General features: G+C 31.2%; 1 protein-coding gene across 8 annotated transcripts in view; it reads right to left on the bottom strand.

The window, feature by feature from the left end:
• Sec15 (exocyst complex component Sec15) overlaps nt 1–14,032 on the bottom strand; it is a 115,071-nt gene that overhangs the window by 65,951 nt on the left and 35,088 nt on the right. For all 8 annotated transcript variants that reach the window (XR_013015672.1, XR_013015671.1, XM_076460942.1 and 5 more), the window contains exons 5-6: nt 7,563–7,769; nt 3,664–3,747 (exon numbers count right to left, since the gene is read on the bottom strand). Coding sequence is in view for 6 of the 8 variants with exons in the window: in XM_076460942.1 (XP_076317057.1) it covers nt 3,664–3,747; nt 7,563–7,769 (291 nt within the window). In the remaining 2 variants the exon portion in view is untranslated. The remainder of the gene's footprint in view (nt 1–3,663; nt 3,748–7,562; nt 7,770–14,032) is intronic.

Below are 14,032 nucleotides of genomic sequence, written 5' to 3' on the forward strand. Positions count from 1 at the left end.
AGATGTGCTGTTAAGGATTCTGTAGGAGGCACAGTCTGTCTGGATTCCTACTGTAGTAGTGGAACAGATAACAGCAGCATATGTCTGAAATGGAATTGGGAATAGTAATTACCGAGCCTCTGGGTAAGTAATATTGTGAACTGTCTTTAGACATTGTATTTCTTTCTCTTCTACCCATTTAGAGCAAGAAGTAAAATAGCAAGGATGTGGACCATTACAGTTAATACAATGCAGTTCTAGTTGGCATTCAAAAGCATCATGGTCTTTACCAGCACAACAAGCACATGTCAAGGAACCACGGCAAGATGTTTTCGAATGACCAAATCGTTGACAATGGAAACATCTAACAGAGTTAGGAATATAAGGCCATACCTTACAATTCAGATACCCTGCCTTGATTGTAGTGGGAGGACGTGATGTTGTAAATGTTAATATTAAAACATTTGTCAACTCCATAATCCTTTCTTAACATGTAAAAATTTGGTGCACAGCTGTAACACCTTAGCTGGTGAAACATGCGAAGATTTTTGACTCAGGAATGGTCTTTAAATCTCTCTCAACTATAACTCCTCTGGAAGAATTCAAAGCAGAATGAAAAATAACCTCTATGGGTATATCCCAAATGGCCTTTGATTTCAAGAGGAGTTTAAAATGTTATGAAGATGTTTCCACTAAAATGTCCCAAGACTGTAACTATTTTACCAATTTAGGAGAGCCAGCAAGCCCTTCCAAACTCTTCTGAATAAAAAATGGAGACATCTGCCCTAAGGGTTTTTCAGTTAAAGAACGTATAGTTAAAAATGGTGGGACAGATTCAAGATGTGATTTTGATTGTACAGAGTCATCAATGTGTGGTCATTTGCCAGAAGTCGAATTATTCTCTATGTTGTCATGCTTAATTTTTTTTATTTGAGGAGTATCCATAATAAAGAAAAGAATATTTCAGTTCTCACTGAACCCACCCACCATGGAGCCCTAAAGGGAATGCACTACTGTGCCATAGAAGGTCGCTGCAGTAACACCAGGGATTCGTGAGCAATATACCCAAAAACCTGTATCAGACATAATGTCCACAACACCCGATTGACTAGCTGATTGATCTTGGGGGGGAAGGGGTACCCCAAGACCGCCCATCTACAGGAATTCAAAGCCAAAGTGGTGTGTTGGAGTTGGACCCTTCAACCACCAGGATCCTCTCCTCCCCTTCACAGGTCACCATGTATGGCAAACACGCAGGTGGGTGTTTGAATCCCAGAGGAGGTAAACTAAAAGAACCGAACCTTCTCTGGGAGGTCCCCTCATCACATACAGGATTTCATGCCAAGAGGTTAATGTATGGAACAGTACTCATGAATAGGAGTGAAACTACAATCCTTCTGTATCCTGTTTTTAATTATTATCATTATAAAGAAATCTCAAATGTTGAAGTTGAATTTTAGGTCCACAGCAATTTGCTCTGTCCCATCAAGGTACACAGATCTATACAGATGAACTATATGTTCTGCCTTAGAACCCCTGAAATTCAAGGAACATAAATTACTTGAAGAGTTGGAAAAATGCCTCCACCTGGTGGTAGTAGGTGAAATCAATGTTCCAACAATGAGTCTGATAAGATCTAACTAACCCTTCATATAACTGAGTAAATTTTGTTTTAGCCACCAATTAAGTTCCATGCTCAAAATAAACACATAAAACACTCAAAGAAAACAAATCAAAGGTAGTTTATCCTAAAGTGGCCTCCTTTTCATGGGTCATTTAACAATTGTGGTGATTATCATTGATTGGAATAGCATCTTGTGGTGGTACACTGATTTAAGAGCAAAGCAGGTGCAAACCATCTGCCACACCTACCATAAAGGAATGAACCCTGGCAATGCAAGTCCTTACACTTACTACTGACCTACAGGGGGCTGCTGATCCAACACACTAACAAAATGCACAGGAACATGTGAATTCATAATCTTTCCAAAATGTTCAGGATTTTTCTCAACTGCAGCCACATGTTCTGAATACGTGGCTCCAGCTCACTAAGGATAAGATCACTGACACTCTCAACTGTGAGTGACTATCCATCCTGATTGTTGCACAATGGTAGATATTAGAGAATCAGAGGTGGAACAGAAAAGACAAAATTGGCCTCCATGCCAGAAATAATAATCTGTGGATTCATACCACAGTCAGCTTGTCAATCAGAAGAGAAACTTGTTTTTAATTATTATCACTACAAGATCATTATTGTAATAATGTGACACCTGTTAGTTACTTTTTTTGAAAAAAAAAAAAAGATAAAATTATCTGAATTGGGGTGCATATATACAGTATCAGGATAAAATATGCACTGATTTAGTTGGAGAATATCATGAAACATATTCTGCCATGGGCAATTAAGCGTGGTATAAATGTCTGCAGCAAGTAACAAAAAATCAAACTAATGCTAAGATTGGCAAATATGAAACCATGGCAGTTGAATAATAGCTATAAGTTTGAGCAAAGTTATGCAAGTATTAAAATATTATATTCCCCACTTCTAACAAATTTAACTTTGCTTTAATTTCATCTTTTTTAGTTGATCTTCCTGATTGAGACTGCATGGTATATCTGTATTCCTTTCATTATGACCAATAAATATAAATGTATTGCATGGATTAAATAAAAAAACAATTCATGAGGAAATTTAATCTTGTTAATGTAATTTTATTTCATTATTTCTTTTCTTGTTTAGGTAGGGTGAAAAAAAAAACCAAAAAGAAAAAAAACAAAATAAATATATCTTATGAAATTAGAGTATACAAAAGTGAAAAATGAACACCAATAAGTCTTATAGTGGTGCACCAAGTGAGGATGGGATGTAGAGTTGGTCATATCCAAATAAGATGGAAGGGAAGCAGATTTTTCTTCTCTAGATGGGGTATCACATTTCTCTCTTATCTCACACAATGGCACAGTATTGGTAATGAATAACACAAACATATTGTACAAATCAAATTATATAAATCCTTAATATTTACACAAGATACATTTTTTCCCTATTAAGTATAAGTGTTGAGAATAACATCTGCAGATCAATGGTACAACCAAATAACAGCTGGGATTTCAAATAATAATACAAAACCATCAGATAACTAAGAAAACATCACAAAATGCAAGGAAATGTAAAAGGATTAAAACGAGCAATGTGCATACTCAGGGGTAACACCAGCCTATCCATGGTGAAGGAGTTGGGGTGGTTCAATCAAAGATTCAGAGGACTGCACTTTTACATTTTGTAGGTGGGCACGCATACTATAGTATTCAGAAAGTCAGCCAATTTTTATGAGAAGAATTTGTTATTGTTACTGGATGCAGGGGTTAAAAGGGGAGGTTAAGAATAACATAGGAAAGCATGGACCAAGCAAGCTTCCCTTACCACTGTCCCTCTACCCCATCTACCAGTAAAATCTATTATTTAACAAGTTATTAATGCATGAATTGAAAAAGCAGCATAAAGTGAATAATAAAGTGAAAATCAAAGTTGTGTATTTAAATTAAATTTAAAATGTTTTACTTACAACATTTCTAAATTCTTTATAAACCTGCGAAACTTAAGTAAGGTAAAATACTTTTTGGAAATAACATGAAAAACCAAATTTACTATTTTAAATTTTACTGATGAGTAATATTTACCATATTTGTTGGTGGCTGAAGGGCAAGTCTTGCTTGCTGTTTTCTTTGCTGTCTGTAGTAGGTTTCAAAGGTCTCACGAGCACCCTGAAAGTCAATGGTATGTTGTACTGGTGTGATAAATAGAAATCAGTTATGAGTCAAAGCATAAGATATCATTGTAGGCCAACAGCTACTAGCCAAAAAAAATCATAGTAAGTAATGTGTCATTAGAAACTACATTTTCTGATAATATCAATACTGACTAATATACAATAAAATAAGCTTAAAATAAATGCTAATCACTAAACTAACTGAACTTAAGTTCAGCTTGATTTAGTAGCTCCTCTGTCAAGCTTGATGACACATTTTAATATGACTTTCAGGGTATTTTGAAAGAAATAACCAATTAACATTTCAATTAACTTCCTATTATTATATATCTAAAACTGAAATTTTTAACCTTCTATAACTTGAAACCCCAAAGATTTTCATTTTTACAAGTATTTTTTAGAATTATTTTACCACACTTCACAAAGATCCATGATTTTGAACTGAAAAACTAGAGGAAATTAACCTAGTCCACAGTCACTGTCAATTCTTGTGTAAACAGTGGGATCTGACAAATGCTGTTATGGCACATCTAAAGCCCCAAAGTGGACAGTGTTTTCTTGTAACAATGGGACATGAAACCCTGGATTCTAAGTCAGGGCCCTAGACTAGATTATTGATATTCTCAATATTTAAACAACAGATGAAATTAGTTATATTTAATATTTAATTACAGATTTGAGTGATCTTTCTATACAGAAATAATAGTATCAGACTTTTAGAAACATACAATTTACTTTACAGCTTGTTTATATTATTTGTACATTATGAATTTTATAATCAGAATACTTTAGAAATACAAAGAACCAAAAAACAAAGAACATGAATGAACAAATAAAAATATTACAATATCAAGATTAGTGTGTTTTTTTCTAACAAATGGTTTAGTAGATCCAGCTGAATTAAATTAATTTTTTTGTAAGTTATTCTTCCAGACAAGCATACAGAAAAACAAAGAACATTACTGCTATACTTCTTTCACAGAACTTCTATGTGTGGGTTCTCAATTACTCCTTTCTTGTACCAAAAAAGGATACTAGTATGTATGCCTATACATAGACATACATACTCTTATTTTCCTTTCCTATTCTTAGTTTCCAGCAAATTCTTTTTATACATGCTTGGTAGTCCAAGCCTTGTAGGGAAAGTGGATGCTTTGGTAATATTATAAAAAGGATAGAGGATAGTAGATAATGCTTAGTAGAAATTCTTTTGCAGCAGTTTTATTTTATCTTTACCTTTGACTTTAATATATCCATTTAAAGGTAACTGCTTTCCCACAAGAGGCTACATACAATGAAAAGCAGTAGGAGTTGAGACATTGTGGGTATAAGCACTAAACTCTACACCCTTAAATAATTTTCCACGACTGCTAACTGGTATATCACCAATGCTTTTGGGTACTATTATTACCGCAGGCAAACATCATTATGACCTTTGGATTGCAACTGGAAATTGCAATGAATTTTTATTTAAAAAAAGTTTTGAAATTTTCTCATATATACATAAGCATACATACAAACAAGGACATATAATAAGATTTAGGGTAAGCTGTTGAGTAAATATACACTTACTCCACACTTGTTATTGCTTGTCCACAGAAATAAAAAAAAACAATTATGCCTATTTTTTTTGCAAATCACTGCTATTACTTCAGTCTGAGCCAAGATTGGAATAACATCTTTTAATTTTTAAGATACTAAGTTTTTGCAGTTTTGACTTTCTTAGGTAAATAGTTTTTATAGCATTAAAACTTTATTTATCACTACAGATAGCTAGGTTGCTATTTGTCTTTATAAAAGTTAAAACATTTTTATTTTACCTGTTTTAATTACTCTAGTAGATGAAATGTTCCCAAACAGTAAGTAGAAAAAGTTGGTTACAATAATCACAAATCATAAGAATTGCTGCTACAAGTTTTTAAAAGAACATTGAATATTCTCTTAACCCTATAAAAACAACAAGCTTCACATAACTCTTATTAACTTTTGTATATTAAAAAAGTGGATAAAATTGCTTGAAACTTAAAAATTTCCATTAATGTATATGGCTTGAAAAAATATTTAATTTTGGTTTCTCTCTATTATTTCTAATAAAAATTCATTACTTAATGTAATTATTTGCACTCAGATTTTGAATAGCTCACCTGCAAAGTGATTTTAATTTTAATTTTAAAATACTATTTATTATCTTACAGTTTTCATATTTCATTTGCATAATCTTTAGAATTTCCCAACTGAATATCAAGAGATTTTTCATGGCAAATGTTTATATTTTATTTTCCATTTTTTTTCTACCATATCAATAACTTAAACTATTATCATCACGGTAAAAAGCAATGAAATGCTTAAAATTAAGAAACAGAAATATGTACATATCTTTTAATTCTTCATTTAAACATCTTAAAGAATCTTCTTTGGGTCATATGCATAATTTCATATTCTTACCTTTTCTGTTATAGTTTATTTTCAATATTTTCCTTTCCTATTCTTCACCACTGAATTTTTTATATTGACACATATCAACAGGTTGCACTAAGTGATAAAACAGTATGAACAACATAGATATTTTAGCTTCCAGTACAATTGTTTTATACATGCTTGGTAGGGTAAGCCATGCAGAGCAAGGGGAAGCTTTGGCTATGTTATAAAAAATTATTAAACCTTTCAAATGTGAATTTTAAAACACAAATAATGCATTATTAAATAAAATATAAAAGTAAAACTTAAATATAATTTAACTGTTTCTCTAACTATAATATAGTTAGGTAAGAAACAAATGAAGTACTATTGTGAACAAATGAGCAAACAATAGCATAAGCAGTTATACGTCTACCTAAGGATGACAATTTAGCACTACTTTCAAAATAACTTTTGTTGAAATGCAGTATAAAATTAGCTCTTTATAATGACTATAAACATATACATGTTGAATATACATGTAACTTCTAGTATTCAACATACACAACAGAAGGTAGGAATGGCACATGTTGAAAACTGACAAAATTTCTTTCTTTTTCCAACCACATTCAGTGAAAGAACTTTGAAATATACATGTTGATAGGTCAAGTAAACTATATTTTCATCTAGACCTACTTATACATGCTTCAAGCTATACTTCACAAAATATTAGCATTGTACATAGTTCATGCATCACAACATAAAACTGATAGGTTTCGTTATAACTTTTGATGTTTCTTTTAAAATAAATTGTTCATTTGTTTTTTTAATGTTACGCAAAGCTACATAGTGCTATCTGCACTAGTTGTCCCTAGTTTAGCTGTGTAAGACTAGAAGGAAGACAACTAGTCATTACCACCCACTGCCAACTCTTGTACTACTCTTTTACCAATGAATAATGGGAGTGACTGTACATTATAATGCTCCCATGGCTGAAAGAGTAAGCATGTTTAGTGTGACAGGGTCTTTTGAAATAAACAAATAAAAACTAACATAATATAAAATATTGAACTACAACATACTTGATGATAATTTCATGAAAATACGTTGATAATAAAGGGGATTAATTGAATTCTGAATGTAACTCAGTGATATGTCCAGAAAGGAACTTAAGAAAGCATGTTGTTATTAGTTACAGTCATATGTCTTTTACATAACTAATAACACGAAAAAATATTTTTTGCAACAATAACACTTATCATGTACTGATAAGAAAAAACATTCATCTACAAGATTATAATATTGTTAACATCTAGTCTAAAACAATTTCTCTTCAAGAAAATAACCTTCTCTTTTACACAGTGAAAATCTACATTTTTGAAATTAATTTAGATTTGACTATTTCAAACTAACCAAAACAGAATATATATGTAAACATCGATACACAGGGGAAAAATCCACTAAATCCTGAGCACTTAATTCCTCACTGCCTTCATATGGGGAGCTGTCAGCTTCAGGTTCTAGTTCCACTTCTCCAGTAAAAGGATTAGGTGGAGGAGGTGCTTTTCTCTTTTTTCTTCTCCTGATCAAACCAGCTTCAATATTTTGTTGTTCTTCTGCCTAATAAACAAAGTTTTTTTCTTTATACTGTCAAAAGTAGTGAAGTTTTAAAAAAAATATTATAGATTGCTTACTTTGATTCCACTTTAGAAAGTAGATTAACAAGGTCAATTTATATCCAAACAATGCATCTCATGCTAATTGGCTGCTTCAAATGATAGGGGTGATCTTGAGACTTTATTTTCATGTGACATCCAGTTTCACAAAGTGGCAAAAAAAAGTGCATGTTACTAAGGTTGCATAATTCCATTTTGTGTCACTAGAGAGCAAATCACTAGAGGGAAAAGATGGGGAACAGACAGTTGCAAAGTCTACAATAATGAAGTCATCTACAATGCATGGGCAGATGGTTTGCAACCAAACCACCAGAAGGTGTTGTAGGTATCTCAACATGTGATTTTTTATTATTTGCATTTCATGCTTCATGAATCCCTAAACGTCAGTTTTTACATATAACAAACTCTAGGTATGGAAACTAAAAATGTATGTAATTCTCAAAATGACTGTTTCATATCGTTTGAGAAGTAAAACATTCAAACTCTAGATACACATATATATTGTATGTATCACATTATAAAAACAAAAACTACTATTTCTATCCCTTGAGTTTTTAGCATTAGTTTTATTGTTATGGTTAACTTTATAGTATTACTTTTGTAAGTAAATCATTTCATTACTTAATACAAATATCTTATTGAATAAAGAATAACTATTTGTATGGTATACTTCAAGAATATTCATATTTTGGTTTATAATCTACATAGATGCCTCGTTTTCATATTAACACTCCTACGAAAAGTGGGGCCTGATAGGCCCCAGAGCAACTTTAAAGGTTATTAATATTAGGCTAATAATTTTGTATTTAAATGAAATTGCCATTTAAATCCATTAATGAATGGATTAACGAGATTCCCACTGTCCCTATCTACTATCTAGCAAAACCACAGCCAGGGGAACGGGCTTGGAGAAATCAGGACTAGAAACGTCTTTCGTAGGAGTGTCAATACATAACATTCAAACAACAGATATTTATCATATGACTATGCTACTCTAACAGAGTTATTAAAAACTCTACATAAAATCATTTGGATACAACTACACATAGTAACATTTTCATTTTGGTAAATGTTTTTATAGAAATCAATCAAGCATCTTCTACTGTGGCCCAACACATAGGTCAGTCTCTATCATATTTCAGAAACACTAGACAAGTTGCTTCACATTTGTCATCATTATAGCCTACTTCAAGATTTACACATATCTATATTTTAGTTTAATTTATAATTTAGGTATAAAACAAAATTCCATATTAACATAAAATAATCAAACCTTAGTCATGCATCATACACTGTATTATTTAAGTTACTCATGTAGGTCAGTATCATGTTGTATAAAATGTTCAATGTTTACATAACTTTCACATCATTATTAACTATAATTAAGCATAGTTTGACTTCATGCTTTACATGCATACTCGTACATACTAGATGGTCTTACAAATACTTAGAGAACTATTTTAACCTAAAGCACTTAAAATCTAGATATTTATGTCTGAACATGTAAACTAAGGAAATGACTTACTGTGGAACAAAATTAATCTTATGAGTAAACTTCATAATTATAGAAACTAAGTGAAGTAGCAACAATTACAATTTTAGCCACTATGATTTTCTGTAAAGAATTCATTTTGAAATATAAAACAACAGACTACTACTACAAAAAAAAGTATTTATAATTACTTTTTTGTAATATACAAGTCTCAAAACACACATTTAAAATGAATAAAACTTTATATTACACTGGAATCTATTTATTATAAAACTATAGCCAAACATATAACACACATAAAAGACAAACTTTAAGAACATAGAAAACATTTGCAACAAATACTGTAGCTCATACAAAGCATTCATTTTTGAACTTAGCTCCATACTACATTAACCAACAACAGACTTTCTTGAAATGACATTATGGGCCTGTTACCAGAATCCAAGACAAATTTTTGTGTACTTGTTAGAAGAATAGTCTGTATGCAATTTTTACAATGACTAAAGTTCCAGACTCTGATACTTGAAAGAGACAAAAAATTAAAATTCAAGGAAACTTAAGTCACATTTGTTATATAAATATGTAGTTACACATAAGGAAAAGCTTTATTTTAAGCATTTTAAAAATTCAGTTATTTAATATATGCTAGTCATGGATGCAAAACAATAAATACATGACTAAAATAACAAATACTAATTAATCTCATTTATATCATAATACAAAACTCAGCTTGGTAATGTGTTCAAGACCTTCACTCTATTCACTATTTTGTATGATGAGCAGTTATTGCTAATGACTGAATACATGTGGTGTTATAATAACAGATGTAGGATCCTTGCACTGACTCAAAAACTTTAAAATTTCCAGAAGAACAAATACTAACACACTCATTGTATCCTATGGCATGTATACACTGAGGCCAAACTCAGCCTTCTATGTTAAACTTTATATCGACAGGGAAATAAAGTATCATCATTAACAAAGTTGTCAAAACTAAAAGAAACAGTTTATAATTAACTATATATACAGTTTAAAACTTTGTGTGGTACATAAATCAATTATGATGCTACTTATAAATATTCAATCAGCCATATTCTGTAACCCAGAGCTAAAATACACCAACTGTACTAGACAACCCACTTGTAATTATACCAGTTTATAAGACAATAATTTCATCTTATGCTGCAATTAAATATGAGTAGAACTTAAGTGTGTTTTGTAAGTTAAATACTGATTTAAATACACCAGCACGAGTCATAAGAAAACAAACTCAAGACACAGAGTGACAACTTGAAACTCTTGGATACTATATTGTTGTTAAATGGGAACACAACTTCTAATATGATTAATAAATACTGATTTAGTGTAATTCCTCTCATGTATTTCATCATGTTGATGTAAATGATGATTTCTATGGAAGCAGATTCAATGCCATCAGACTCTTGTACAAGGTAAAGGACATACTGCAATGTTACATCACTCTATCATTGGACTAATAGGCATTTTGAATATCATATTGGAGAATCACATGTAAAACTTATTTCACACTTAAATTTGTATTTTGAATTTGTAAAATGCAAGGCATTACCCCAAGGAAACTATAATCCAGTTCTTCTTTTAAATTAACTTTTCCACAATATAAACTAATGTAAATAAAAGACCACCAACACCATGTCAGTACAAAAGTGAAGAATGAGCTTTTATTGGAAACTGGGTGACAAAAGAAGTTTAAAAAAGTTCTTGGAATGTGAATACCATACAGATAATCAAAGATGAAGTGTATCATTATCTTACTAGTTTCTTCACAGGTTATATAGATACCTTTTTAAAATATATATGAAAAATTTCAAAATGACATGTAGGATATAATGCTAAAGAGTCACACAAAACCTGCAATCACTTGTATGCTGAAAGAAAAGGTGTTCACTTAAGTCACAGTTAAATCTGTATCAGCATTAGAAAAAATGTTTCTAAACTAAAGCCTGCTGGACTGTTGGGATACATCTGAACATAAAAGCATGTTAGACAATAATAACTGATTCTTCTAAGATTATTACAGATGTTGTTCTTGTCAACACAGAAATCATTTTGCTCTACTGAAAGTATACATATATATCTTACACAACTAAATAACAGGAACATTTTTTTTTGGTTCACCACAAGTTATTTACTTTTATTCCATTATTTTAAGAGTTTTACACAAAATACAATTCAATTTAAAAAAAAATACTTTGAGGACATAAAAACGACAAATTACTTGTAAAGCTATTTCAAAAGTTTGTTACTAGCTGCTCACATAAACAAATACAGAAGATACAACATTATTCCAGTTGTTATATCAAATTATGTAAATGTGTAAGCATTGCTCTTCTTGTTTTTTTTCATTGAACAACACAATATCAAATCATTTTTTCATCTTCAAAAAGTTTATATAATAACTTAGGCAAAAACTGAAATACACTTAATGTACTTCTCAAAAACAATCATTCATTGTAGTGCTTAAAATATGTTACCTATTTTGATGTACTCTTGTATGCAAAGGCTTTTCTTGTTTGTTTGTTTTTTGAATTTCATGCAAAGTTACTCAAGGGCTATCTGCACTAGCCATACCTAATTTAACAGCATAAGACTAGAGAGAAGGCAGCTAGTCATCACCACCAATGCCAACTCTCGGGCTTCTCCTTTACCAATGAATAGTGGGATTGACCATCACATTATAATGCCCTCATGGCTGAAAGGGCGAGCATGTTTGGTGCAACAGGGATTCAAACCCGCAACCCTCAGATTACAAGTCAAACACCTTAACCCACCTGGCCATGCAGAACATAAGGCTTTTCTTTTGCTGTACAAATGCCAAATGCATCCTTTTTATAAGCAAATATTTAAACATACTTTCAATCTCTCCTAGTGTGAGAATTGAGACACTTATTCTTTAGACCTTCCTTCTTCAACTTATCACTACTGCTCTGAGAAGTAAGGAACTTAATATAAATTACTTATTATAATATAGTATTACTCAGACAAAGAATAACTTTCAGTCTTCAATTTTATTTCTTTACAAAGTCATACACTAGAAAGTAAGACCCCTTTGCCACACCTTCTCTTACACAAATTGCGAATAGTTTACTCTGATGATTAACACTATACTAGTGTGCAACCTGTCAAATACAATGGAGCAAGTATTCCATCCTAATCTCAGATTCTGTAGCTAACTGAAATAAATAAATTTTGCAAAATCAAGCTTGACAGAGCAAAAAGGTAGAAAAGTGCAGTCAGGCAGTCAAATGTTATTCAGTTCCTTTGCGAGTCAATCAAAATTAAAATCATTCATGAAATGAATTTGTGGTGTATTCATAAATAATTAATGGTAAAAATGAAATTAAATATCTATACATGTATAGAAAAGCAAGTGCATTTTGGTGAGACTACATTCCAACAACAGGTTCTTATGTCATGTTGCTTAGCAACAAAATTATACACTAATATTCTTGTCAGTCTATGTACTGAAAGTATAAAATGAAATGTACAGACAACAAAACTGAAAAAATATTTGTTGATTTTTAGAGTCTTTGTTGATTAAAGAGGTTTGTTTTTATTTAAAATATTGGTGATATAACAGAAAAAGGCTTAACTCAGAAATGATTCTGGTTCAAAATTGAATCATTACTTTTATTTTCATGATACATTTTATGCACTTCACTCTAGGCTAAGTGATCCTACACAATGTATTTACTTTACATTTATTATAACAATACTCACTACACTTACAAGGTTTCATGGCCTCCTTGCACCCATGCCCCTAAAAACCACAAATTGAGTTATCCCATTTTGACATAAGGTAGAGAAAATAAAAGATAAAATATAATGTTTTACTGAAAAAAAATGTTTGAAATGTAATAAGATTTTAAGATTCAAACAAAACAAATATGAGATGAGGAAAAGTATTTTTAATCTTATATTGAAAATTACTTTGCACAAGGAATACTCAAAACAAACACTCAATATATTTGTTGACAAACAGTTATTTTACTTCTCTAAAAAATATGATTTTGTGTAAGAAAAACTTTTATAATATTAACTGAAACGTAGACAAATTTGGTGAAAATGTACACACTATACTGAAAGTTAGAAATATTAATGCATAACTTATGTACAAGCTTTGGATTTACCTTTATTAGTTGTAGAAGTCTTATTAACATGGATTTTGTGATCCAATAGCAGTTGCATGTTTAACATGCAGTGGTGATATGAGTGGTAATGTGAAAACACTGGTTTCTCACAGTCTCATGATACAGTTTTGCAACAGATTGACCATATTTTGAGATAATCTGAGCATCAAACAATGATAATATGTTTGACTTTTTGAAGTGCCTAATAGCAAATCTCATACAAGGGTGGAACTGTTGAGAAAAGCATAGAAAAGAAGTAAATACTTAGTCTTTCTAAATGTGCCATTAATATGTTTCATCCACACATCAAGCTTCTTATGAGGTTTCTTATGCCAGTGTTTCAAAGCTTGCCTTTTTAATACTTACAAGTCAGTACCTGAAAATGCTACAGCTAAAGGATTACTAAGAGCAACACCTGATAACTACTGATAATAGTTTTCATTAAACAAAAAAAAAAAGTTTCTTAGCACCAAATTTATCATGTTTTGAATCATGTATCATGTTAAATCTATACTGTTTTTATGATTCTCTCCAAATTCCATGACA

Source organism: Tachypleus tridentatus, chromosome 10 (genome assembly GCF_004210375.1).
Source record: "Tachypleus tridentatus isolate NWPU-2018 chromosome 10, ASM421037v1, whole genome shotgun sequence".
Taxonomy (NCBI): Eukaryota; Metazoa; Arthropoda; class Merostomata; order Xiphosura; family Limulidae; genus Tachypleus; species Tachypleus tridentatus.